This window comes from Vombatus ursinus, unplaced genomic scaffold, assembly GCF_900497805.2.
Source record: "Vombatus ursinus unplaced genomic scaffold, bare-nosed wombat genome assembly UNPS02009824.1, whole genome shotgun sequence".
NCBI lineage: Eukaryota > Metazoa > Chordata > Mammalia > Diprotodontia > Vombatidae > Vombatus > Vombatus ursinus.
Window position 1 is genome coordinate 1,502,040 of NW_020949602.1, and position 25,750 is coordinate 1,527,789.

At 48.6% G+C, this 25,750-nt stretch overlaps 2 protein-coding genes across 5 annotated transcripts; both read right to left on the reverse strand.

The window, feature by feature from the left end:
- Positions 1–977: 977 nt before the first annotated feature.
- LOC114036319 (transmembrane protein 205-like) lies at positions 978–8,559 on the reverse strand. Of its 3 annotated transcripts, none has more exons than XM_027852780.1 (4): positions 8,476–8,559; positions 5,813–5,942; positions 2,009–2,172; positions 978–1,835 (listed from the first exon to the last, which is right to left on the reverse strand). In XM_027852780.1, the coding sequence occupies exons 2-4, from the start codon at positions 5,910–5,912 to the stop codon at positions 1,536–1,538; spliced, it is 564 nt and encodes a 187-aa protein (XP_027708581.1). In that variant the 5' UTR covers positions 5,913–5,942; positions 8,476–8,559; the 3' UTR covers positions 978–1,535. The 3 variants fall into 3 exon arrangements, with proteins under 3 accessions (XP_027708581.1, XP_027708582.1, XP_027708583.1); XM_027852781.1 differs by lacking the exon at positions 8,476–8,559 and adding an exon at positions 7,688–7,918; XM_027852782.1 differs by lacking the exons at positions 5,813–5,942; positions 8,476–8,559 and adding an exon at positions 4,447–4,551.
- Positions 8,560–19,231: 10,672 nt separating this feature from the next.
- On the reverse strand, positions 19,232–24,267 carry PARS2 (prolyl-tRNA synthetase 2, mitochondrial). Of its 2 annotated transcripts, XM_027852752.1 has the most exons (3): positions 24,214–24,236; positions 23,515–23,570; positions 19,232–22,463 (listed from the first exon to the last, which is right to left on the reverse strand). In XM_027852752.1, exon 3 carries the CDS (start codon positions 22,433–22,435, stop codon positions 21,008–21,010), a length of 1,428 nt encoding a protein of 475 aa, XP_027708553.1. In that variant the 5' UTR covers positions 22,436–22,463; positions 23,515–23,570; positions 24,214–24,236; the 3' UTR covers positions 19,232–21,007. The 2 variants fall into 2 exon arrangements, with proteins under 2 accessions (XP_027708553.1, XP_027708552.1); XM_027852751.1 differs by lacking the exon at positions 23,515–23,570 and having other exon boundaries at positions 24,214–24,267.
- Between the last annotated feature and the right edge of the window lie 1,483 nt (positions 24,268–25,750).

Genomic DNA, 25,750 nt, shown 5'->3' on the forward strand with positions numbered 1-25,750 from the left:
AGGGAGCCACTAGCCCTTTAAGTACCTTCTGGGACACAAGGAACACGTTGGCTGTGGGGCTGCATGGGGAAGGGGCCAACAATGTATCTGTAAAGTGCTTAGCACAATGCCTAGCACATAGTAGGTGCTTAATAAGTGCTCTGTCCTTCCCTCAATAAGCTTAGCAGGCTGAAGAATGCTGTTTGTGCAGCCAGGAAAGGAAGGTGGGAATCTCAGACCACCAATTACTCCTGTCCTTTGAAGAGCGCATGATGCTCTATTTAAAAATAAAATTTAAAAAGTTGCCTCCTGAAGTCGTTAGCTCCTAATTATTTGGCCGTGGCAGCAACCCCAGGCAGGGCCTGACAGCTGCCACCCCTGGACTGAGCTGTACTAGAGGGGAGGTGACACTATGACCCCTTTGTGTTTACAAGAACAGGCCCAGAGGGAGGAAGGGCTCACCCAAGGCAACACCAGCAGACCTAAGTCTTACATTAAAGTTGGCCACAGAGCCCAACCCCCTTTTTTTACAGATGAGGAAACTGAGGCAAACATCAGGCAAGGCTCAGGAGTGTCTGGATGGGGATTTGGCCCAGGTCTTCCTGATTCCAGGTCCAGTGGAGTCAACCCTGTGATGTTGTCCTGTCTTTAAGGTCTGCACACAGTGCGATCATCACTGGGGTTAACAGCAAGACTTCTAGAGGTATGCCATCCGGAGGAAAAGCTTCCATGAACCACTGAGAACTCTGTTACCAGGACTAGGACTGCCCATCATCATCCTTAAGTATTCATTGTGTATGCATCCATTTATCCATTCAACCACCTACCCACCCACCCATTTATCTATCCATCTACTCATCTATTCATCCTTCAACTATCTATCCATCCATCCATCCATCCACCTACCCAACCATTCATCTATCCATTTACTCATCCATCCATCCATTCATCCACTCATCCATCCACTACCCAACCATCCATCTATCCATTTACTCATCTGTCCATCCATTCATCCATCCACTCATCAATCTATCATTTATCTGTCTATTTAATCATCCATTCATCCATTTATCCATCTACCCCTTCATCTCCCTATCCCTTTATTCAGTCTTTCAAGGAGTCATTCTTCCACTCATTTATGCATTGATCTGTGGGTCAGCACCAAAACTCTGGGAAGAAAGTAGACAGGAAACAAGGTTCTGACAACTTCAGCTCAAAAGGTCCTTTCCATGTGACCAGAAGCTGACCTCAGTTTCTAAGAAAAGGCTCTGGACAGCCTTACTGAGATGACAGGATCATAGACACAGAGCTGAAAGGGACCAAATTCCTCATTTTACAGATGAGCAAACTTCATTCATGCACTCACTCACTCACTCATTCACTCATTCATTCATTCATTCACTCACTCACTCATTCATTGCCCAGGGACATATGGCTAGGATGTGAGGGAGGATCTGGGTCCCTTCCTCCTTGTCCCCAAGCCCCCACACTACCCACTGCATCACCTGGCTCAGGTCCCTCCCCGCACTGGCCCGGCCCCACAGGCCAGCCTCTGGTCACAAGGTGGAGAGGTGAGTGGCCATGTGGTAGAGGCTGAAGCCGTTACATGCCAGGCAACCCAGGTTGCAGAGGGAGGAGAGGAGCCAGTAGCGGGTGAGCTGGCTGGACAGCTTCCTGTACTTGGCATTGGACTCGCGCAGCCGCGTGTAGGACTTGCGGGAGAAGAAGCCGATGTCCTGGCCCAGCCCGTAGCTCTGCTCCAGGAGGTGCATGTCGGCCATGATGTCTGAGGTCATCTGGCCGAACCACTGGGCGTTCAGCGCGGACACAATGACGCACACGAAGAAAACAATGAGCTGTGGCGGAGGATGAACCAGTAAGGATGGAGGCGCCAGGACGCAGCCTTCCAGCCCGCTGCTTCTGGCCTCCGACTTTCAGCATTAGCGAGGTTTACCAAGGGCTCCCTGAGATGCCCAGAGACCCCTGGGGGGGTGGCCCACTTGGGCTGGGCCCCGCCCGTCTTCCCTACCTGTGTGGTCTCTTCATCGCTGAGCAGCTCCCTGGGGTGGCACATGGCAAAGATGGTCAGGTTGAAGAAGGAACAGGCGGAGCCGATGTGGAAATAATACGGGAAAAGCCGGCTCTGGATGAAGCCCAGGGTGTGGCGGGTGAGGTTTCCACCCATCACAAAGCCTGCAGAGATGGATTCGGGACAGGGGCAGAGAGCCAGGCAATGAGTTTGTTTTTATATTAACAAGTGGAAATCTGGTTAGGAGAAAAGTCCAGCATGGGGGTTCAAAAAATCAACCTGGAGTGTGTGGGGCAGGGGAGGAATGGAATTCATTCATTCACTCACCCGCTGTGCCAAGCCCTGGGAAAACAAATCTAAAAGGTAAGTCAGTAAGCCTGCCCTCAAGGAGCTTAAATTCTAACAAGGAAAGACAAAACAAAAGAATGGCTGTAGCCTAGAATTCTCTGGCTCCCCACCCCAATACTTCGAATTTTTTAGAAATGTTCATTATTTCAATTAACAAGGAATTATTTTCTCTCCCTCAGGTTAAAAAACAAAAGCAAAAACAGAGCACAACCTTGGAACAAAGACGCATATTCAGACAGATTCCCACCTTGGCAATATCCACACTTTTGGGTTTTCAAAGCCCAGCTGTGCATCCTGTGTGACTTTTGTCTGGGGTCTCCCGGAATCCTCCACAGGGGAACCACTCAAGGACGAGAGGGCTTTTTATCCTTTGTGGGTACTGCTGGGGCCCTTGGCCTGCCCATCCACTACCCATCCATCATCTGTGGTTCTCCCTGACTCTGACCCACTTCCTTTTTCTCCAAAGTAACCCTTGGTATATGTCTGGAGCATAGGCCATCAAAGGAATCATGCCTGCCCGTGCCCACCCTGTGTCTCAGGGATCCCATAGGTCAGAAACTAAGAAACTGTCCCATTCTAAGCCAGTCTAGGGTCTGTATGCTGGGAAACAGCTGGGATCCCTCCCTCCCCCTCACTCACCATCCTCCCTGAAGAGCCCACCCCAGACCTAGATACAGATGGACTAACTCAATGACAGGCCGTCCCACTGCATGCCAGGTCTGAACAGGACGAATTTTTCACTGATGTCTTTGGAATAAATTGGATACCCCTGGGACAGCCTCACTTTGTTGCCTGGTGCAATAGGGTAAGTCGTTCACAAACAGAAGCGGGATCAAGTCTGCCTTCAATACATACTAACTGTGTGACCTTACACAGGTCACCTAACCCCTGACCCTCAGTTTCCTCATCTGTAAAACACAGATAACACATTGTTAGCCAAAAGGGCTTAAGCCTTGCTTCTGTGGGGTCATGGAGGAGTCACAGTCTCTCAGATAACTCTCTAATAGTACAAGTTGCTGAAGCGTCTGTCCTGGTGGGAGGTTTCCTCACAGGGAGTTCCATACACCAGTGAAACCCCAGATGTTTATAAGAAATGTTAATGAATTAAGCCAACAACTTTGCTCTCTTGTGCTTGCCAACGAGATCGACTGATGTTTATTTACATCAGGGCCAGATCTGCCCCTCTGTCCCTGGCTCTGTCCCTGGGCCCAAGTGGAACAATTCTAATCCCTCTTCCATGACATCCCTTCACCCTTAAGGTGGACATCATGCCCTGGCCCCAGATAAACTTCCCTGGTCCATCATCTGATCTTCCTAAGGCATGGTCCCCAGTCACTGCATTATCCCCCTTCCCTGGACTTACTCCAGCTTGTCAAAGGCCCTCCTGAAACAGAAGGACTGACCTGAGCCAAATATTCCACATGTGGTCTGCCTAGGGCAGCCTGACTGTCACCTTTCTCATCCTTAAAATGCACAAAGTCAGAGCTGGAAGGGCCCCGATACAGCCTAGTCCAGGGGTCCTCAACCTGGGGTCTGGGATTATTTGTTGTTTTTTTTAACTACTTGGATAAGTGTATTTCACTACAATTGGTTTCCTCTGTAATGCTAAGTATTTTATGTTATGCGTTTAAAACATGATTCTGAGAAAGAAGTCCATAAGCTTTACCAGCCTGGCTGCCCAAGGGGTCCAGGACTGAGGCTTACTATCCACGTGGCCTCCCCTGAGCGAGAATGTGAGAGGTCACTAGAAACATTGGAGAGATGTTTCTGATGAAAGGCAGGGTCAGAAACAGAGTTGCAAGGCACTGAGAAATGAGCAGATGGTGAGGAAGGAAAGGCACTGAGTGGAGATATCCTAGGGTTGTAACAGTAAAAGGGAGGAGAGAGAGAGAAGGGACCGCTGGGGGGGACTGTTGGGTTAAAGATGGGGAGTCACGGACGTGTCTACAAGAAACAGGAAAGGAAGCAGACATATTCATTAAAAAAATCATAAAAATTAGGTATAAATGTGATATAAGTTAGATGGGGGATCTGCTAGGGACAAGACTGAGAGTGCAAATAGGAGGAGTGTCCCCCCGCTAGAAAGATACCTCATCCTCCAGACTGGAGCCAAGGACAGGAAGGCGTGATTGTAGACTGACTTCGAATGGGGAGCTGGTGCTCCAGACTCAGAGTGTCAGTTTTTTCAGGGTCCTCTGCTGAGAGGGAGAGAAGAGGGGGATACAGCGGTGGGAGGAGAAAGAAGGGAGGAGTCACTGTGGGGAGCACCACAGGAAGGATGAGGAGGGGGATTTCAGAGTTCTGACTCATGGTAGAAGACGGTGATTTGGGATGTTGAGATCTAAGGGGAGGGAGCTTCCCTAGAGATGGCTACAGGTGAGATTTGGAGGACCAGGGTGCTCAAGGGGAGGTTGGTCTGAAGTCCTCAGGGAGGACAGATGGGTTGGGCTGGAGAAAAAGTCTGTGAGCCAGGAAAGGAGCCCATCCCATGCCTGAAGGAGCCGCCAGACCCGGAGGGGGTATCCAGGCTCCGGAAGGAGCCAATTCTCCCTGACCTCCAGATGAGGGGAAGAGGGCCAAAAGAAGATGACTGGAAGTTCGTTTCTTGTCTGAGGTAGGTGACAGCCCTTATTTCTAAAGAAAATATATAGGATGCCAAGGAACCCAGGAGTTGGTGACCAGAATGGAATCATTAACCACTCCTAAACCCACTGGACTCCCTGTGCCCAAAAGTACCTTCCCCAAGCGCCTTACATGTGCACTGTGCAAGCAACTGGGGAGTCTGAATGACTGAGGGGACTCCAGGCGGCACAAATGAATGGGGAGATAGAGAAGAAAAGGGACCAGAAAATGGCGGACTCGGGCTGGAAGAGGAATGGCAGAGAACGTAGTGGATAGAGCATGGGACCTGAGATTGAAACCTGCTTCGGACACTTACTAGCTGTGTGACTCTGGCCAACTCACTTAACTGCTCCCAGCCTCAGTTTTCTCATCTGTAAAATGGGGATAATAAAGCACATACCTCCCAGGGTTGTGAGGGTCAAATGTAAAAGCACTACATAAATACGAGCTAGTATTATTGTTGTTATCAGGTGCTTACCACAGCCTGCCTGACCCTGCCAGTTACATAATTGTCTTTGTCTCACTTCCCTGACCCCACCCCTAGACTTAATGTCCCCAAGAGCTGGGCTAGGTCTTATTCATGTGAGCACATGCTATATTCAATCTCTGTAGGATGGATCTTCAGCAACAGAATGTAAGCTCCTTGAGGGCAGGGCCTGTCTCGTTTTCGTCTGTGTATCCTCTGTGCTTCTAGGACAGTGCCTGGCACACGGCAGGTGTTTAATACATGCCTGATGAACTGAATCTCTGCATCCCCCACTGAGGCCAAACGCAGAAGGGGATGGGTAAAAGTCTACCACAATGACCCAGATAAAATCCTCCCCTGAGACGCACCTGAAATGAAGGTCACCCAAATCTGCATCCCCCAGAAGGTCGAGAGGAAGATAAGGTGGAGGGTCTTGGCAAGAACAGAGGGTTCCACATCTGTTGGCATCGTGGGCTGCAGGGGCCTGGGGCCGGGGATCTGGTTTAGACAAACAAAGACAGTAACTCAGTCATGCACACGATTCAGCAAACAGGTATTAGGAAGCAGCCTGGTACAGTGGGAAGGACACTGGTTCTGGAGCAGGAGGAGCAGAATTCAAATCCTGACACTGGCACTGTCTTGATGACCTTGGGCAAGTCACTTCACCTTTCTAGGCTTCGGCATCCTCATCTACAATAATAATAATAATAATAGTGACAACAGCTAACATTTATATAGCACCTTAAGGCTGACAAAGCATTGTACATATAGTATCCAGGTGAATCCTCACAAACCACTCAGTCAGGTGGTGGTGGTAGTAGTTGTTAAGACGTTTTTCAGTTGTGTCCGTCTCTCTGTGACCCTTTTGAGTTTTCTTGACAGAGATACTGGAGTGGTTTGTCATTTGCTTCTCCAGCTCACAGATAAGGAAACTGAAGCAAATAGGGTGAAGTGACTTGCCCAGGGTCACACAGCTAGAAAGAGTCTGAGGCCAGATTTGAGCTCAGGGAGATGAGTCTTCCTGACTTCAGGCCCAGCACTCTATCCACTGTGCCACCTGGCTGCCCCTACTCCATTCCGATTAACTTCCCCATTTGATAGAAAATAAAAGTCTAACTCCAACACCCATCCTTAAAAAATCCTAACTTGATTTATCCATCCCAACTAGCTATCATCCTCCCTCTCTCTGTCTCTTCCCTTTTGTGGGTAGGCTCTCCAAGAAGGCCATCTACACTCAGTGCTTTCACTGCCTTTCCTTTCATTCCCTTCTAAATCCTCTTCAGTCTGGCTTCCAATCTCATCATTCAACCGAAATTACCCTCTCCAAATTTCCCCAGAATGGCTGAATGGCCAAATCCAAAGGCCTTTTCTCAGTCCTCCTTCTCCTTGACCCCTCTGCAGCCTCTGACACTTAATCCCCTTCTTCCTCTCTCTTTCTTCTAGGTCTCTGTACTCTGTGCCATGCAGTTCTCCTACCTGCTGGAGGACTCCTTGGGTTCCTGTGCTGGATCTTAATCCAAGTCAAACCCCCTGACCACATTCACTAACTGAGCACTCTTTTCTTTTACACTACCTCCCTTGGTGTTCTCATCAACTCATATGGACTCCTGACCATCTTGATGCAAATTAATCAGTCAATAAACATTTATTAAGCACCTACTATGTGCTGGACACGATGCCCCTGCCCTCAAGGATCTTACAATCTAATGGGGAAGACAACTTGATTCTCCCATCTGTTTCTCCAGACCTAACCTCCCTCCTTGACCTCCACTTTCCCAACTCCAACTCTCCATTGGGCATCTCGAAGTAGATGTCCAGCAGGCACCTTACACTCGTGTCCATAACTGAACTGTTATCCTTCACCCTCAAACCCTCCCCTCTTCTAAATTTCCATGTTAGGAATAAGCACGCCACCGTCCTCCCAGGACCCCAGGGTTTGTGATTCTACTTTCATCACTCTCCTGAATTCGCCTCCTCCCTTCCTGATTGCCCCCACCCTGGTGGGGATCCTCATCCCTGGATTACTATGTTAGCTGCTGGGGGGAGGGAAGGGAGGGATCTGCCTCAAGTCTCTCCCCCCTCCAGCCCTTCCTCCACTCAAAGCCCTTTACAAGGTGGACCCCAGTTTGTTTAACCCCTTGCTCGCCCTCACACTGGCCTCCCTGCTGTTACTTGGACAAGACCCTCCCTCTCTGGACTTCAGGCTTCTTTCCCTTCTCATCTCTGCCTCCTGGCTCCCCCACCTTCCTTCAAGTCCCATCTTCTTCAAGAAGCCCCTCCTGGTCCTCTTCAGTGCCAGGGCCTTCTCTCTGAGCCTCTGCTCCTCTGTCCTGGCTGTTGTCTCTTCCTAGTTAGACCGTGAGCTCATTGAGGGCAGGAACTGGTTTTAACCTTTCTTTGTAAGGCCAACACCAAGCACAGCGCCCTGCACATAGTAGGGGCTTATACATTCTAACAGTGAAGATGATGGTGATCAAGGTTTGTTGATTGACCTTAGAAGAGAAAATGACAAAGCTGAGAAGGGTCTTAGAGCAATTAATGCAGGCTGACAGAGCAGGAAAGAAACCTGTGGGAAACTGAGTCATTTTAGACGGGAGTAAATGGACAGAAGATGAGGGACGGAAATAGACACACAGAAGGGGAGGGAGAGACGAAGGCAGGGAAGGCGGAGGGGGAGGGAAGGGGAGAAAAGAGGAGGGAAGGAGGGAGAGGGAAAGACGGAAAGCAGAGGGGGAAGGAGGAAGGGGGAGGGGGGGTGGGAGGGGAGAGGGAGAATGGAGGGGGGAGGGAAGCCTGGGGAGGAGGAGGTGCCTCTCCGATTTCCTAAGTGCGCCTCGCCCCTCCCCGCCCCCCCCCCGCTCCCATTTGGGCCTGCCCACGTTTGGGGTCCCGCAAAACTGGGGTGCGGACCCCCCTCTCCCCAGCTCAGCCCCAGCTGCCCCGGGGCCCCCTGGGCGGGGTCTCCGAAGCCAAGCTCCTCCACACCCCCACACGCCCACGCCACGCCACGGCGAGCCCCGATGGCCTTTACCTGGGTTCTCCTTCACTCCGATCGTGGCCTGGGGCTGCCCGGGCGCGGGTGGTCCCGCAGGGACCAGGCACTCGTGGGCGCGGGGGCGGAGCGAGGTGGGGCGGGGCGGGGCGGCCACTCGGCGCCGCGCTCTTCCTGGCCCCCCCCCCCACCCTTGACCCAGGCCTCGGGACGTCCCTGCCCCCCACCCCAGCCCCGGCACCCTTGGAGGACCCGGGAAGGCTGGAGCTTGGGTCCGATTGTCCCCACGGGGCCTCCTGCGTGACCCTGGAGCACTTCCCGAAACACGCTCGCGCGTCGGTGTTCGTGGGTGCCCACCAAACCGCAGGGGCCTGCTGTCAGTAAACGAGCAGTTAGTAAGCGCCTGCTGTGTGCCAGGCCCCGTGCGCAACTCGTAGGTTACCGAGGGAGGGGCGGGGGCAGGCCCTCCAGGGGGCCCCAGTCTCAGGGCACCCCCTGGGTACCCTCAGCGGGGGGCAGGCACCGACCAGCATGAAGAAGCTGGGGAAGGCTCCTGCGGGAGGGGCGACTTCGGTGGTGCAGGGACCCCTCGGCTTCGCCATCTCCCCATACCAGCTGGTGACCAGGACAAGGAGGGTGCCAGCGCCCACCCCCCGGGGTTCAGGGGAGGCCCAGCCTTCCGAGCTCGAACGTGCAAACAGCCGGCAGAGGCTACTGCAAGCGAGCCGGCCTCCCCACAGAGCTCGCACCCCCAAGGAGGGACAGCTGACACGTGTCACCTCCTCCAGGACTCTGCTGAACACAGCTGGGGGTCCACGAGCGTCCTGGGGGAGCTGGGACCCGGCAGCCGGCCTTAGGCCCACGCCTGAGGGGAGAACAGCCGAGAGTCCCCACTGGGAGCAGGACTGTGAGCTTCCTCTGGTTCAGGAGACCAGCCACGGCTTCCCTGGAGGTCACTGGGGACAAGGAAACAATGTATCAGCACTATTAGTGTATCACTTTACAAGTGGAGAGCAGCCCTGCTGGGGGCTCGGGGCTTCTTGTTCTAAAGGTTGCGCTCCTGATTTACCGAACCCAGCTTCTGCATCTGAAAAAGGGAGTACAGGGGGGCAAACTGAAGGCCCCTTCACATTGGCTGGACCTCTGGCCACATCTAGGGGGCCCCATCTGTTCTGAAGGGTTTGGCACTTGGAGAGCAAATCCTAGGTGGTCCCTTGGTCCCAGGGGGGCGGGAGGGGTTCCTCAGAGTGATATCAGAGAGGGTAGGCCATGGAACCAAGAATACAGCCTCCCATGAAATAGTTTTTATTTTTACCCTCTGGTTCTAGAACCTCAGGGCAGTTTTCCTTTATGATTTCCTGCAAGATACTATCCAGGCTCTTTTTTTCATCATGATTTTCAGGTAGACCAATAATTTTTAAATTGTCTTTCCTGGATTGATTTTCCAGGTCAGTTGTTTTACCAATGAAGTATTTTATATTTTCATCTATTTTTTCATTCTTTTGTTTTTATTTGACTGATTCTTGCTCTCTCATAGAGTCATTAGCTTCCGTTTGCTCAATTCTAATTTTTAACAAATTGTTTTCGTCTATTAGATTTTGCACCTCCTTCCCCATTTGGCCAATTGTATTTTTTAAGGACTTGTTTTCTACAGTTAATTTTTCTCCTTCCTTTTGCAAGCTATTGACTCTCTCTTGCATACCTCTTTTTTCCCATTTTTTCTTCTACCTCTCATTTTACTTTTTTTTTTTTTTGTTAGGCAATGGGGTTAAGTGACTTGCCCAGGGTCACAGAGCTAGTAAGTGTTATGTGTCTGAGGCCGGATTTCATTTGACTTTTAAAACCCTTCTTGAGCTCTTCTAAGAAGGCTTTTTGGGCTTCAGACTAGTTCATATTCCCTTTGAGGTTCCAGATGTGGGTTTGTTGACAATGTTGTCCTCTTCAGAATTTCTGCCTTGATCTTCACTCTTTCCATAATAAGAATCTATCATTGTTTCTTTTTGCTCATGGTGTTTGTTTATTTCCTGGCCTTCAAAGAGACTGGGCTCTCCTCCTGGGGAGCAGAGGGCACTGACTTAAGCTTCTTGTGTTGGGAGTCTAGGGCCTGGTCACTGGCTTTGTGTGCTGGGGCCTCCGATGTTGGCAGTTGGAGGCTGTCGGATTCTGGCAGCTTACCTGGTATTGGGCTGGAAACTGCAATACTGGAACTCTAAGGGTAGGATTGGGTAGTGTGGCTCCCGCAGATTTCCTGCTCACCTGGGCCTTTCCTTCCTTTTGCTTTCTTCAGCTCCTTTCAAGGATGTTGTAGGGTGTTTATCCACCTGGGGCCTCCGTTGCTTCTCTTATTTTTGCTGAGGCACTGGGAGAGCCGGTTACTGTAGAATGCTGAGGCACCTGGTGGTTTTCCAAGCTGGTTTCCACCGGGGTTCCCCCCACCCTCACTGAGACACTGGGGGTCCAGGTGTTGGTGTTTGCCTGCTCTACCACCAGAGTTTCAGGATCTCCTCCTGGTATGCTTTCTGTGGGGCTTTCTGCTAGCTTGCTGGGAGGCCTCCCGTTCTGTACTGCTCCCCTTCCCCCAGGACAAGAGAGGCCTTTCCAGTTAACCCCCCAAGCTACCTGGGCTACTGGACTGCTGCACCACATCCTTCTTCTGGTTCAGCCATTCCAGGGTTTTTCTTGGGGTGATATTTTCTGGGCTTTCACGAAATATTTTTTTTTAAAAGAAGAGACTCTACCCTTTGGCTTTCTCTTCCTTCCTCTGGTCCAAGAGACAGATTCTCTCTCTCTCCTTTTCTCTATTTCTCTTTTCCCTCTTTCTCCCTTTCTGTCTGTCATTTCCTGTGACTGGTGATAGAAGGCCACCCTCCTGCTTCCACAGGAGTGGCCTACAGTGAGAGCTAGAGCTGGTGTTTGGCTGGGAGGGCTGAGCCTGGGCCTCAAAAGCCTGGCTACCTTTCCCCCTTTGTGCTTCTTTCCCTGAGCAGGTGGCTGAGTGGCAATCCTGACATGGGCGTCTCTGGCCATGGAGGGAGCCTGCTCATGGGTCGCCTGGCATGGCACCTCTGTAGTATTTTTTGGAGGAGAAGATGACCACTAAAATCAGGAAGAGCCCTGGCCAGCCTGACTAGGCAGAAGACCTTGAAGGAGGCCACAGAGGACTGAGGGCAAGGGAAAAAGCTCCCTCTTATGGTGGGATGTTTTAAGAATCAGCCCCCAAGCAGGGAATCACAGTCATTAGGCTGCTACTGCTTGCTCTCTTGGGCATTGTGCACTTGTGAGGGGTGTGTGTGTGTGTGTGTGTGTGTGTGTGTGTGTGTGTGATACTCTGGAAAGCACTCCAGAAGGAAAGAAATAGCTTCCTATGAATGAGTGAATGAATGAATGATTTAAAATTTTATTAAACACTCTGTGCCAAGCCCTATGCTAAGCACTAGCAATACAAATAGAAGGTGCACAACAGGACTTGTGCTTAAGTATCACACCCTCTAATTAGAAACAATACCAAGTGTGAGGCAGTTTAGCTGCAGGGCCAATGGAGAGGCTCCCACTCACCAGTCCTAAGGGTATATCACAGGGGTATGTGGCATGGCCCAGAGGTCTGGACAGCAGATGGTTAGGCCTAGGGGACCATAGGAGGCAGGGACAGACCAGATGAAGTCCTGAAGAGTTGTAGCTGGTGACTTCCAGCTCAGGCAGTGGTTGGAGCAGCCACCATCTTGTTCTTCCTGCCCAGAATAGGACCAAGGTCAAGGAAGAGGAGGAATGAGGGAATTGATAACCTTTTCACTCCCTCTTGTTGGGGAAGCCTTAGACATGAACCAAAGCTAATATTTAAATGATTTCCCCAAAGGTCTGGGGTCTACAGAACCACCGAGTGTGTACAAAAGGGCCTGACCCCTCCCCTTGGAGGTCAGGCTTCATCAGGACTGAACTGGGGTCCACAATCTAGAGCTAAAGACCCCTTAATGGGAGGAGAGGATGTGCCTGCAGCAATGGTTTGATTCTGTGTCATTGGAGGCCGGTAGTGAACTAGAAACAATGAGAAGATGTCGCATACTGGCAGATTTAGGCTGCATGCAAGGAAAAAGTGACAATATTAAAGAGAAACTGGAGAGGATATAATTTTATCGAGAACAAAGACTGCTTCATTTCTACCTTGGAATCACCAGTGCCTGGCCCAGGGGAGGTACTTCAGAAATGTTTCTTGAATGAATAGTGGGCACTTTATCAATGCTAGCTGATTGGTTGATTGATGAGCTCCCGAGGAAAATTATTCCAAAGTAGAATGTCCTGTGGCTTCCCCCTCCAGGGATTCTTAGCAGAGGGTGAATGAATGCCCACTCATCCTGTGGGTGGCACGGCAGAGAGCATGCCAGCCTTCATATCAGGAAGACAAAGGTTCAAATCCTGGCCCTGACAATTACCAACTCTGTAACCCTGGGCAAACCAGGAGTTCATCTGTAAAATGGGGATACTATTATCTGCCATAACTCACACACTTGACACAGGGCTGTTGGGAGACTCCCCTGAGATCCTGGATGTAACTCGCTTTGTAAGGCTTAAAGTATTTTTTTTTTTAATATTCTAAACTTGACAGACATCAACAAATGTGACAATTGTGTGTGAAAACGTGACTCTCCATTACATATAACTCATTTAAAAATAGACTTTTCAAATATAGCATGGTCATTCCAACACCGCTCTGCTTGTCTGTTGCTTTCTAAGTTGCCTTCTGTTCTTTTTAATCATTCATTGATGTCCTTTTCTTTCTTTTCTTCCTACCCCTTCATTTCTCTGCCCCACACACCTCAAAAGAAAAGCCCTCCCTTGTCACACAAAACAAATCCAGGCGTGGGCTGTGCTGGTCAGCCAAGGCCTCTCTGCACATTTGACTCATCCCCTCCTCGGCCAAGAGGTAGGAGGTGGCTTCCGCATCAGTGTTCCGGAGTCTGCGTTGGTCATTACATCAATCCCAATTCTATGATTCACAGTTGTTTTCCTTTAGAATTTTTCATTATCTTCCTTGTTCTCCGGGTTCTGCTCATTTCCCTGCATCAGTTCCTATGACACCTCCTAGGTTTTTCTGCATCTATCTCTATTATCATTCCTCACAGACCAATGACCCTGCATTAATTCATTCACTGTGCTTTGTCCAGCCATTCCCCAACTGATGGACACCCCCTTTGTTTCACTACCACAAAAATGTTTGTACACACAGTTCCTTTTTTTTTTCCTTGGGTCTTTTGGGGTATAGGCCTCGTAGCTGGGTCAAAGGGCAGGCACAATTTAGTGATCTGAGGGCAGAGCTCCAAACTGCTTTCCAGAATGTCTGGACCAATCCACAGCTGCACTGACGATGTAATTGTGTGACTATTTTCCCTCAACCTATCCAACATCCATCATGTTCCTTTTTTTTTTCCATCTTTGCTAACCTGATAGGTGTTGAGGTGAGTCCTTGGAGTCATTTTAATTTTAATTTCTCCAGTCATCAGTGATTTGGAACATATGGTTGTTTCTTCTCTTGAGGACTGCCTATTCATATCCTTTAACCATTCATCTATTGGGGAGCACTCTGTAAATCCTAAAAGACTACTTTTTAGTATTAAAATTATTAAATAATTGTAATTTAAATAAAAATAAATAAAAAAATAATTAAAATAATTAAATTATTATGGGGCTGTTGGAGGGACCCTTGTTCAGGACCCTCTGGCATCTGAGATTCTTTCTTCCTCTGCCATTTGGTAATCCTGTGATAATAGTAGCCCCTACCTCACTCTCAAGGGGGTGGTGATGATGAAACAAGCTCATGAGTATCCATCACCCTCCTCTGTACCCATAGAGTCTGAAGAAAATGTGAGCTCTTATGGATACATTTACTTCTCTTTAATCACCAGGTCTTTACTGAGTTCCTGCTATGTTCCTAGCATAGGACTAAGTATAGTGCAGGGATAGAAAAGATACTAGTTCTTACTTCTATAGGGCACTTCCCTCACAGTGGCCCTGTGAAGCAAGGAATATAAGTTATTATTATTCCCATTTCATAGTTGAAGAAAACTGAGGCTCAGAAAGGTGGTCATTTCTCTCCCCCAAAACAGTGTAAGTTCCTTGAGGAAAGGGACATCTTCCTTTTATCTTTGTATCTCAGTGCTGAGCATAGTGTCTGGCATATAGTTGGAGCCCAATAAATAATTATTGATTGAGCTGTCCGAGGTCACAGCTACAGTTTATGTGTGTCTCTACTTTGGGGCTCTCCCAACCCCAATTCAGATACATCTCCTCCTCACGGTTTGGGGGTAACCCCAAAAGGTTGAAGGTGAATCCTAATACTACAGTCTTAAACCACAATCTGGTATCTTCCCCTCCAGTATCAATCACCAGTGTTAGTATCTCCCTGGTATCATTAACCAGGTGATAATCTGCTCAATAACACTGATAAGCAACTTAAATCAATTAACTTTTACTGAGGTATTTACTGAGGAGATATTGTCTGGGATTGGGGGTTGGGGAGGCACCCTCTCCTCTCTCCACACCCATTTGTCCCTAGGAAGAAGAGAGTCAAAGTGGTGACTACAAAACATTTCTACAATTGTACCGAGTTGAATAATCCTCAGCTCTGACAACTCCTCACCAAAGGTATAAATAAAGTGTCTGTGCTGCCATAGCCGCCACAATATCCAGTCTGTTCACTGACAGTAATGCCAGCATTTATTTGGAATTTTAAGGTCTGTGAAACTATCTATATACACAGTCTCATCTGCTTCACACAATAAGCCTGTGAGGTAGGAATTATTATCATCGCTATTCTACAGATGAAGACAGTAAGGCTTTTTTTAGTGACTTGCCTAAGTTCAAATGGCTAAGTTGTCCAGAAAGTTGCCAAATTGTGCATACCGTTTGACCCAGCTAAGCTACTTGTAGACCTGTACCCCACCCCCAAGAAACTAGAGAAAGGAAAAGAATCTTCATGTACACAAATGTCTACAGTAGCTCTTTTCATGGCAGCCCCAAACTGAAAATTAAAGGGGTGCCTTCCTGTTGGGACTAAACAAAATTGCACATGAATGGAATGGTGTAGGATTGCACCATAAGAAATGATGAAACGGACAGTTTCATAGGAAGCTGGGAAGACCTGCGTGAACCAGTGGGGAGACAAGTGAGCGGCAAAGCTGGAACAATTTAGATCACGACAACCACATTATAGAGAAAAACAGCCTAGAGAGACTTGAGAACACTGATCAATGCAACGTGCCATTGACCTCCTGAGAGGAGAGAGACAGACGTTTTTGGACATGGCTAATGCGGGACTATGCAGGGATGTATTTTTGCAGTGGGAAGGGAATAAGTATTTATATAGCTCCTACTGTATACCAAGCACTTCACAATTATTATCTCATTTGGTAGGTGTTATTATCCCCATTTGAGGAAACTGAGGCAAACAGGTTAAGTGACTTGCTAGGGTCACACTGCTATCAAGAGTGTCTGAGATTGCTTGCCATCTTGGGGAGCTGGGAGAGGAGGGAGGGATAAAAATATGGAACTCAAAATCTTATAAAAAATGAATGTTGAAAACTCTTTACATGTAATTGGAAAAAATAAAATATTATTTAATTTTTTTTAAGTGTCTGAGGATGGATTTGAATTCAGGTCTTCCTGAATCCAGACTCAGTGCATTATCCACTGCTCCATCAGCTGCTTCTGTGGCAGGAACGGGGGGGGGGGGGGGGGGGGGGGGGGGGGGGAGGGGGGGATTGGGAGGGGCAGATTAATCTTTTAGAATACTTGATTGAAAGAATAAAAGGTGTAAACAGTTTCTGAGTATCTGAAACAGGATTCAGTCCCAGACTTAAGAGTACCTGCCGCCCTCAAATCTGTGTTATGCTCTGACTTACCTAATAGTGACAATTTTTTGGATCCATACCTGTGACTTCATTGGTGTGGGGAATTCCCTCACCCAAGGCAGGTCAATACCTGCTCTGCACCTGAAAGTCTTAGAGCTTTCCCTGGGCCCCAAAGAAGGAAACAGCCATTGTGTGTCATTCACTGGATCTGACTCCCAGGCCAGCTTTCTATACACAGGCAACCCTGCCTCATAAATTATAGCAGTAATAATAATGATAACACACATTTCTTCAGTACTTTCAGGTTTACAAAATGCTTTCTTTATAACAACCCCATAAGGTAGGTAACAAACCTAGCATTCTCCATTTTACAGATGAGGAAACTGAGGCTGAGGTGAAGTGGCTAGCTCATTGTCAGACCCTAAGTGTCAGAGCCTAGGGAAAAACCACATGGCCAGAACATTTTCATGACCAGTCACAGAAGCACTCCAGCCACCGCCAGTGACATAACTCATCAGCATGCTGGAGTGAGCCAGCCCGTGACCTTGACAAAGGCCACCCTCGGAGGTGGTTTTAACCTTGTAGATACACGGGCCTCAGTTCCCCTTAGTTAGGAATCTGCTATCCTACAAACCCTTTTGGCCTCTACACCATTTTAATTAGCTGAGCTCAATTAAGCTTTAACTGTGTGAGCTAATTAGCAGCCATGAACACTGCTGCTTGTCAGAGATGTACATGAATCCCTTAGAGAGCAGGTCCTCTGATCACACTCTGAAGAATGGTGAATCTCCACAGGTAACCCTCTGCTCATCGGGTCTGGGGCGAGATTCTCCCCTCTAAAACCCTCATTCTAAGGATCAGGTAAATTGTGGGGCAGAGAGATTATGTGACTTATCCAAATTTCTACCAGGAGTATGTAGCTAAGCCAGGATTTGAACAGAGGTCCTTGGAGTGCAAATCCAATACTTTCTCCCTGTATCCACCCTGCACCTTTGAAAGACTTTAGAACTCTTATCAAAGGAATGACCAAATATGATACAGAGGGCTGATAATAGTGTGGAAATTTTTTTATTTGACTATGCACATTTGTTACAAGACTTGTTTTTGGTGGGGTTTTTTTTTTGTGGAGGGGAAGAGAAAATAAATGCTTGTTAATTAGAAAAATACGATGTAATTTTAAAAAAGATGGTTAAATGACTGGACCCAAAGAGTGGCTATTAATGATTTAATGTCCACTTAGCAGGAATTCTCTAGTGGATGAACATTGATGCTAGGTCTTTTGCTAATATTTTCTTCAATGACTTAGATAAACACAAAGATAGCATACTTATCAAATTTACAGATGCCATTAAGCTGGAAGGGATAGCTAACACAGTAGATGACAGAGTCAAGACCCAACATTTTGGCAGACTAGAGCAATGGGCTGAATTTAATAAAATGAAATATGGATAAATGTAAAATCTTTCGCTTGGATTCAGAAAATCAGTGTCTTAATGCACAAGAGAGAAGAGACATGTCTAGGAAATAGACTCTTCCCCCCCCCAAAAAAAAAAATCTGGGGGAATTTTTGCTGAAGGAAAGCAAAGTGATATATGGCCATCAAGAAAGATGAGGTCCTGGATTCCCTCCTCCTGACTGGCGATTCACTCAGATACTTCCAGTTTTTTCAAGTAATCTGCTCCTCTTGCCAACTCCCCTTGCTTGAATGAAAGGAACAACAAACAGACCCGTAGATACACCTGCACATCACCGGCCAGACACATTCCCATACTTACCATGTGGGAAATGGACGTCCATCTCTACATTTCCAGTTCATCGTCTCTCTGCCAAGAGGAGAATGCCGTGTTTCATCTTCACTCTTCTGGACTCCTGCTTCATCACGGCATTGATCAGAGATCCATAGTCATTCAAAGCTGTTTTTCCCTACGTTATCACCCAATACATTGTTCTCCCAGTTCTGCCCTTTTTGTTTAGCACCAGCTCATGGAGGACCTCTCCATTTCCTTCAGATTTACTGGCTATTTCATAAGGGGTTCTGGCCATCATCTACCTCATACAAGAATGGAATTGTAGCAGCAGAAAGGACCGCAGTAGCCTTCCCAATTCTCCCAGTTAGTGCTTCATCGCTCCCCCATTCCCTACTCCCCGCCCCATCCATCATTTTGTATATATGGCATATTTCCTTTTCTATGAACACGTGGACCCTTGCAATAGAATGTAAGCTCCTCAAGGGCAAGGACTGCCTAGTTTGACACAGAGGAGGCACTTAATATATGCTCGATTTATTAAGGAGTCAGGAAGATCTGGGTTCAAATCCCACATAACATTTACTAACTTTGTGACCTTGGCTAAGGCACTGAACACTCTGGGCTTCGGTTTCTTCCTCTAAGATGAGGGGGCTGGTGTCAATGGCTTCTAAAGGTCCCTTCCAGCTCTGGACACAGAACGCCAGGGTTTTGTCAATAGTAGTGCTTGGAGAGAGGCTATCCCCTAGTTCTGCACCCAGGTCGGCCCACATGAAGAGTACTGCATGCACTTCCGGGAAACACAGAGGGATGCTGATGAACTGCACCATGACCAGGAGAGTGACCCGGAAGAGGCCGGGATTCAAAACTATGTCCTAGGAGACTGGCTGATGAGACTGGGAATGTCTGCCCTGAAAATAAGAAATGAGGGGGACCTGATAGCTGTCTTCAAAAGAGGTAGGTAGATTAACTGTGCCCGGCCCTACAAGGGAGAGCTAGAGTGAAGGGTGACAATTACAACATGGCGAAGTCAAAAGAACAGTGATTGGAACTGGAGTCAATCAATCCCAGCTGGAGTCCCACCTTGCAGACCATTACCTGTGTGACACTGGGCAAGTTACTCAGACACCTGGACTTCTGTTCGCTCCTCTGTAAAATGGGGGGTTGGGCTCTTACATTAAAATTATCAAAAAATGTAACCAAACAGAATCAATTAGGAGAAATAATCCTATATTCCTACACACATTAATAAAACCATTAAGAGCATATTTGGGGATTACTGGAGGTATGAGTTTCTTCCTCAATCATCAGGCTGACTTCCAGAGTCTATCTTCATACACACTGTAGGAAAATAAAAGGAAAAGGGAGAGAGGAAACAATATTTCTTTTTTTCTTGCCTTTCACTTGAGCTGCCAAGGGCTGAGCTGGCGGGTCTACCCTCTGGGGTTGTATGAAGCTCTGGTCGCTCAGTGGTTAAACCTTAAAAATAGTGCCCTTCGTCGGCGTTCAGAAGGACCTCCTCATTTTGTAAGGATACACCTTGGAGCTTCTCCTCATTATCAGTTTGTGCTGTAAACCATAAAGGTCAATGGCCCTTTATAGGCGAACAGGAAATTGCCTCATTTTCTTTCAAAAAAACCTCCACCTATCTCAGAGATAATAAACCCTTAGGTGTCCTTCATTTATCATTCCAAGTATCCAGGATGCAAATGAAGGACAGGAGAAGGGGCACAGAGTGGGGAGGAAGAGGGTCAGCCCTTAAATGGTCTAACACAGAAAGTTTACCAATTTCTGCACATATCCTTTATTGCTGAGACAGAAGTAGCACTGGTCAGGGTCAGGAGCCTTGGGTTCAAGGCCCAGCTCTGGTTCTAACTCATCAGGAGGCTCTGGGGCATGTCACTGTCCTCTCTGAGCCTCAGTTTCCTCATCTGTAAATAAGAACACAAATTCTCACATAACCTACATCTCCCAGGGTTATTGTGAGGACAGTGCTTTGTAAACCTGAAAATGCCATGGCAACACAAGCCTCATTCCCACTAAAACGTGGAAGGAGACCGTTATTGGTGTCATAATGCCGGCCAATTTTCGTCCCTTTGTTAATTCTGATAAATATTCTCTCTGCCTCTCCTTTCAGACGTCCCTCAGGATCAGGCCGGGATAATACAATCTGTACCTGGTATTTTGCCAACACCCCATGCCATCCACCGATGGCAAGAAACAAAGTCGGCAAGTCCAGGATGACGACAGTTTGGGAGTGCAGTGCACATGTCCCTTCTGACTCCTGCGAGGGGATGGAATCATTTTACAGACAGCATCTCATTTGTGGTCACTGCATTCCCCTGAGGTAGGCAGCACGTCACCATTATCAAGAGCACAAGATCTGAGGTTTCACAATCGCAATAAGAGCCAATGGTAGACGCACCAGGTAGGAAGTCAGAAGGCTTTGGCTCTCTAATCCTGGCTCCGTACCTTCCCAAGTTGTGATTCAGCTGGACCTGTTAACATGGCTAGACATTACAAAGGCTAAAAATTAACATTTTTACATTTGAGGCTCATAATCCAACAGCTTGTCCTCGTGAATCAAGAGAAAATGAGCTAACGCCTAGTCCAGTCTAATCAGGACTAAGGTCTCCTGGGGAAGTTTCTCATTTGCTCTCCCACAAATTGTCTCAACCTTCCCATTGGCTTTGAGTGGGAAGACCTGGACTTTAAGTTGAAGAATACGAATTGCCTGCCATGAGTATCCTCCTCACATCACAGAAGGGTCTGTTGATTTAAAGTAGAGCAGGTAGACAGTCAGTTGAAAAGAGCAGTCAAATTTTTCTTTTTATATGAACCAGTGACATTCACTGAATGAATGAATGTTGAAACCTTGCTCTCCTAACTAGCATCCATCCTCCACCAGCTGCACTGTGTCTACAGAGAACAGCACACAACATAATTGTGAAAGGACATAACTAGTAAGGATCAGAAATTGGGCCTTTAGACAACCTGTATTTTATGCAGCAAATCAATTACTCCTTGTTTGGGGAGGAACACCACCTCATCAGTGCTCTGACACCAAACCTCAAAATGGCGGGGCTGTTCCAAGGCTCTCTTGCCAGCTATCACAACAAAGGGGTAGCCAAGTTTGTTGGCATCTTTCAATCTGTTTCCAATGGTCAAATGCGTCCTGTCATCAATCAAGACCTCCCCCTGCAGCTGGGGCAAGGCTTCAGTGATATCGTCATATAGGGTCTCCATCAACTCTATTGCCATCTCTTCCTTGCTGCCCTTTTTTGGGGGAATAAGGCAGACTTGGTAAGGGGCAAGCAGACCAGGCCAGCGGATACACTCTTCCGTGGAAAGCCCTTCGATGGCCGCAGCTAAGATACGGGTCACGCCTAACCCATAGCACCCCATTTCTACTAGTGCAGGCTTTCCCTGAGCATTAACAAACTCGGCATTGAATACAGAAGAGTACTTGGTGCCCAGATAAAAGGTGTGCCCCACTTCAACACCTTTGGTTTCCGTCAGTTTCCCCTGGCAAACAGGGCAATTTGGCTGCTTGGGGTCCAGCTTCTCAACATTGGCTGTGAAACTGCAGTTCGAGCAGATTGCAAGCACATCTTCTCCAATGTTCAACGGGAGCTGAAACTCATGAGATATCGTTCCACCAATGCTTCCCACGGCTGCCTGCACCCTAACGAACTGAAGGCCAAGCCGGTTAAACACCCTGCCGTAAGCATCACACACCAGCTCGTACGTCTGGTGAGCGGCTTCAGAAGAGCAGTCAAAGGTGTACATGTCCTTCATGTAAAACTCCCGGCCTCGGAGGAGGCCAAAGCGGGGCCTGGGCTCATCCCGGAACTTCCGGGTGACCTGATAGAGGAGGTAGGGAAGCTGCTTGTAGGACAGGGTCTTCTGAGAGGCGACCAGGCAGGTGATGGCTTCCTCGTGTGTCGGTCCCAAACAGTATTCTTTGTTATGACGGTCTTGCAGCCGAAAGAGCTCCCTGCCCATTAGGTTCCACCGGCCAGTGGCTCTCCAGAGCTCGGCTGAGCTCAGGGTGGGCATGTCTAGCTTCTGCCCACCGATGGCCTGCATCTCCTGGTCTATCACCCTGACCAGCTTCTCCATGGCTCGAATGGTGTAGGGCAGGTAGTGGTAACAGCCAGGGCCAGCAGGGTGAATCAGCCCAGTCTGCAGCATCAGCCTCTGGCTCTTACAGGTCAGCTCAGCAGACCTGCTCTCTAGTCCCACCACCTGATCTTCTCGGAGGTTCTGGGGCTGGAAAAAACGGGACAGCACCAGGCGCTTCACTCTGCCTGGGGGATGATGGTAAGGCCTGCAAAGGGGATGCTGTGGCAGTGGGCAGTTGGCCAACAGTATGCCAGGAAAGCCCCTCCATCTTCTCAGAAGCCCTTCCATACCACTCCGGGGCAAGAACCACTCAGATCTGTAGGAAAATGAGTTATGTACCATTAAGGATTCACTCCATACAGAAGCTAGGTGGCACAGTGGATAGTACTGGGCCTGGAGTCAAACAGACGGTTCAAATCCGGCCTCAGACACTTATGAGCTGGGTGACCCTGGGCAAGTCACTCACCCTGTTTGCCTCAGTTTCCTCATCTGTACAATGAGCTGGAGAAGGAAATGGCCAAGTACTTTTGCTAAGAAAATCCCAAATGGGGTCACAAAAAATCAGACACAACTGAACAATAATCATGGGGTTAGATTATCTATTATGAGCCAAGCACTTTATAAACCTGGAAATGTGGGCTACTCTTAACCTAGCTAATAAACCTGCTGATTTGCATTCCTTCTAATTCTTTCTGGTTCAAGCAGGACTCCCTTCTCTCTCACAGGTCTGAATAGTCAAATTTCCACCAATCTAATATTTTTCCTTTCTCTTATTAACCTTCCCTTTCATTTAAATTTAAAATTGTGTTCCCACCAGAGAACATAGCACCTAACTAGATACTGAGCACCAGCACGGCAAAGTAGCTAGAAGGCTCGCCCTGGGGTCTGAGGAACCTTGGTTCACATCTTGGCTTGACCCTGCACAGTTCTCTTAAACTCTCCAGGCCCCAAGTAGTTCTCACAGACTATAAGTGCAGAGCTAGAGGAGTTTCTCACCCTTCACAGATGAAATCACAGGTCCAGGCATATAAATGACCAAAAAACAGCCAAGAGTTACTATGCTGGGGCAGGTGAGGGTACAGACAAGTGAAGTAATCCTAGGAGGTGGAAGGAACCTCAAAGGTTCCCTGGGGTACCCTCTCCTCACTTTATAGAGGACTTGCCTAAGGTTCCCTGGGGTACCCTCTCCTCACTTTATAGAGGACTTGCCTAAGGTTCCCTGGGGTACCCTCTCCTCACTTTATAGAGGACTTGCCTAAAGGTCACATCAGCAGTAAGACAGGACTAGAAATGGATTCTCTGCTCCAAATCTTCCCTTTATACCAACGTAAAAACAGTCCCTAGTTTTCATGAGTTCACAATCAAACCTGAATCCCAGGACCCAGCAGGAGCGTGTTTATTTCGTTCAGGTCAGTTTCCCCATCTGCAAAAGGACAGAGACTTGCAGGGCTCCTGCCAGCCCTGAACCTCCGCGTGTCCCTTGTTCCCATCACCTTGATCGCCCTTCCCAGGGTCCTTGGGTCACCAATCCCCTCATTATATGAGGAGGAAACTTCCTAGAACTGTAGCTTTGGGGTAAGAAGGGCCCTCCTGGCTTCCCTCCCAGGACGGAAGGGCACTGCCCATGGGCTGGGCCATCTCTAGATGACTGGCTCACCACCTTTGGGCCTCACTTTCCCCATCTGTGAAATGGGAAGAGGGAAGCCCCATCTGACTTCGCTCCTAGGAGCTCGGCCATTGACTCCAGGGATGTCACTCGCCCTACCTGGGCCTCAGTTTCCACATCTACAAATGGGAGTGGGCTCGAGGGCCATGGTGCTTTACAGCCCGAACCTGTCCTGTCTCTAGGATTGCGCCATCCCGTTCTCACGCCGGGGAGGAGCCGAATCTCTAGGGGAAACTGAGGCACGGAAGGGAGTGCGAGCATGTGGCTCGCTAGAAGGGCTAGCCAGACCCCAACCCTCATGCGCCCCGTCCCCTCTCCAAAGTCGGGGTTCAGCTCGGCAGACCCACAAAGCCCCGCAGCGCTCCGCCCCACGTGCCCACGCCCCCACGCCTTCACCCACCGAAACCGCAGCACCGACGTTCCTGCCGGAGGACGCATGCGCGGGATGTGGGAGGCGGGGCCGGCCGGAGAGGGAAGGCTCGGGCTCCGCGCGCCCCGCCTCCCACGGCACAACCAGCCAATCATAAGGCCGATCCTGAGAAAGACGCCCCGCCCCTCTTGTATGCGAGGAAAGGCCGGAGGAAAGAGAAGTGAAGCCAGTCTTTTCCGGAACCATAGAGGCGGCGGGGGGAGGGATTGTACGTCAGAATCCGCCCCACAGGAAGTCTCTTCTAGGCAGCCGGAGGCCTTTACAATGCTCCTGGTACGTAGGTGACACAGGTTGCCCCGCCCCCTTCAGGGCTGTATGCTGAGTGGAGACTTAGTGCCCCGCCGATGGCGAGTGATCAGGGAAGCTACGGGTTCGAGCCCCGCCTCTGATAGAATCGTTTTCTCTTTCTATTGTTAGAAAAACAAAACAAAATCTATCCACAAATCTCACGATTTGTACAAAGCCAAAAATGATCATAAAAATGTGACACTAAACCCCGGGAAGCAAACGGTCAGGGCTTGAGTTCTTCCCCACTGGGGGGTGACCATTAAAAAGGAGATGTCTTACCTTGGGCAAGTCACTTAACCCCAATTGCCTAACCAAAAAAAAAAAAGGGGGGATGTCTTGGGGAGAGAGAGAAAACTTTGATACTTTCACAGATCTGAGATCTCAGGCATGTGAGAACTCCCTCCTCCACTACAAATCTCAACCCTACTCTGCCTGCCCATCCCCTGGGACTCTCTAGTTCCTTTATGGGAGTTTTGCTTTGTTTCTGTCTTGTACCAGACCAGTTTCCTGTACATATGGTAGAGAGTTTCCAGGGAGCGCCTGCTCATGTCCCTCCCTCCTTTCTGAAGTTCTGCACCTGGCCCACTATCTTCTCCTCTTTCTCAATCCCTACCCTTACAACAGAGGACCTTAATATCCATGTGGCTGCTCCCTTAACCCTCTTAACCTCTCTTTCCTCAGCCTCCCTTAATCCCATGACCTTCACACCTCCTCAACCACACATAAGGAGGATCCCACTCTAGAGTTTACCATTAGTCACAATGGGTTCACTTGTTACTTAGACACTCTGCCCTTCACCTATCCAACCATAGCCTCCCGTCACTTCACTTCTCCCTGTGTTTCACCCTTGCTACACCTATTCATTGCCTTCCTCTGTACTCCGACTTTTTTTAACCTCGTTACTTTCTCAGGCCATTTCGCCTATTCTGACTTGATTCATTTTCATATTGGCTTGCCTGCTGTCTTCCCCATTAGAAAATGAGGTCCTCAAGAACAGGGACCATGATTTTATCTTTCTTTGTAACTCCTTTGGTATCACATTACCTGACACATAGAAAATAATTAATGCTTGTTGACCCACTAACTTATTAATTGAACGATAAATCCTCCCCAGGAGAGCCAACCAGTCAATGCATAGAGAATCTTCTATTTCCCTTGTTATTGTATGGATACCAAAGTAGCTTTGACTATCCCAGACTCCTCATGCTTGACCAGCCTA

Excerpts from the sequence above, each read along its gene's own strand:
- LOC114036319 (XM_027852780.1), bottom strand. The coding sequence starts at position 5,912 with ATGCCAACAGATGTGGAACCCTCTGTTCTTGCCAAGACCCTCCACCTT. Across the intron at positions 2,173-5,812 it reads TTGGGTGACCTTCATTTCAG|GCTTTGTGATGGGTGGAAAC; the intron begins GTGCGTCTCAGG and ends CCATCTCTGCAG. Across the intron at positions 1,836-2,008 it reads GCGATGAAGAGACCACACAG|CTCATTGTTTTCTTCGTGTG; the intron begins GTAGGGAAGACG and ends CCTCCGCCACAG.
- PARS2 (XM_027852751.1), bottom strand. The coding sequence starts at position 24,251 with ATGCGTCCTCCGGCAGGAACGTCGGTGCTGCGGTTTCG. Across the intron at positions 22,464-24,213 it reads ACGTCGGTGCTGCGGTTTCG|ATCTGAGTGGTTCTTGCCCC; the intron begins GTGGGTGAAGGC and ends ATTTTCCTACAG.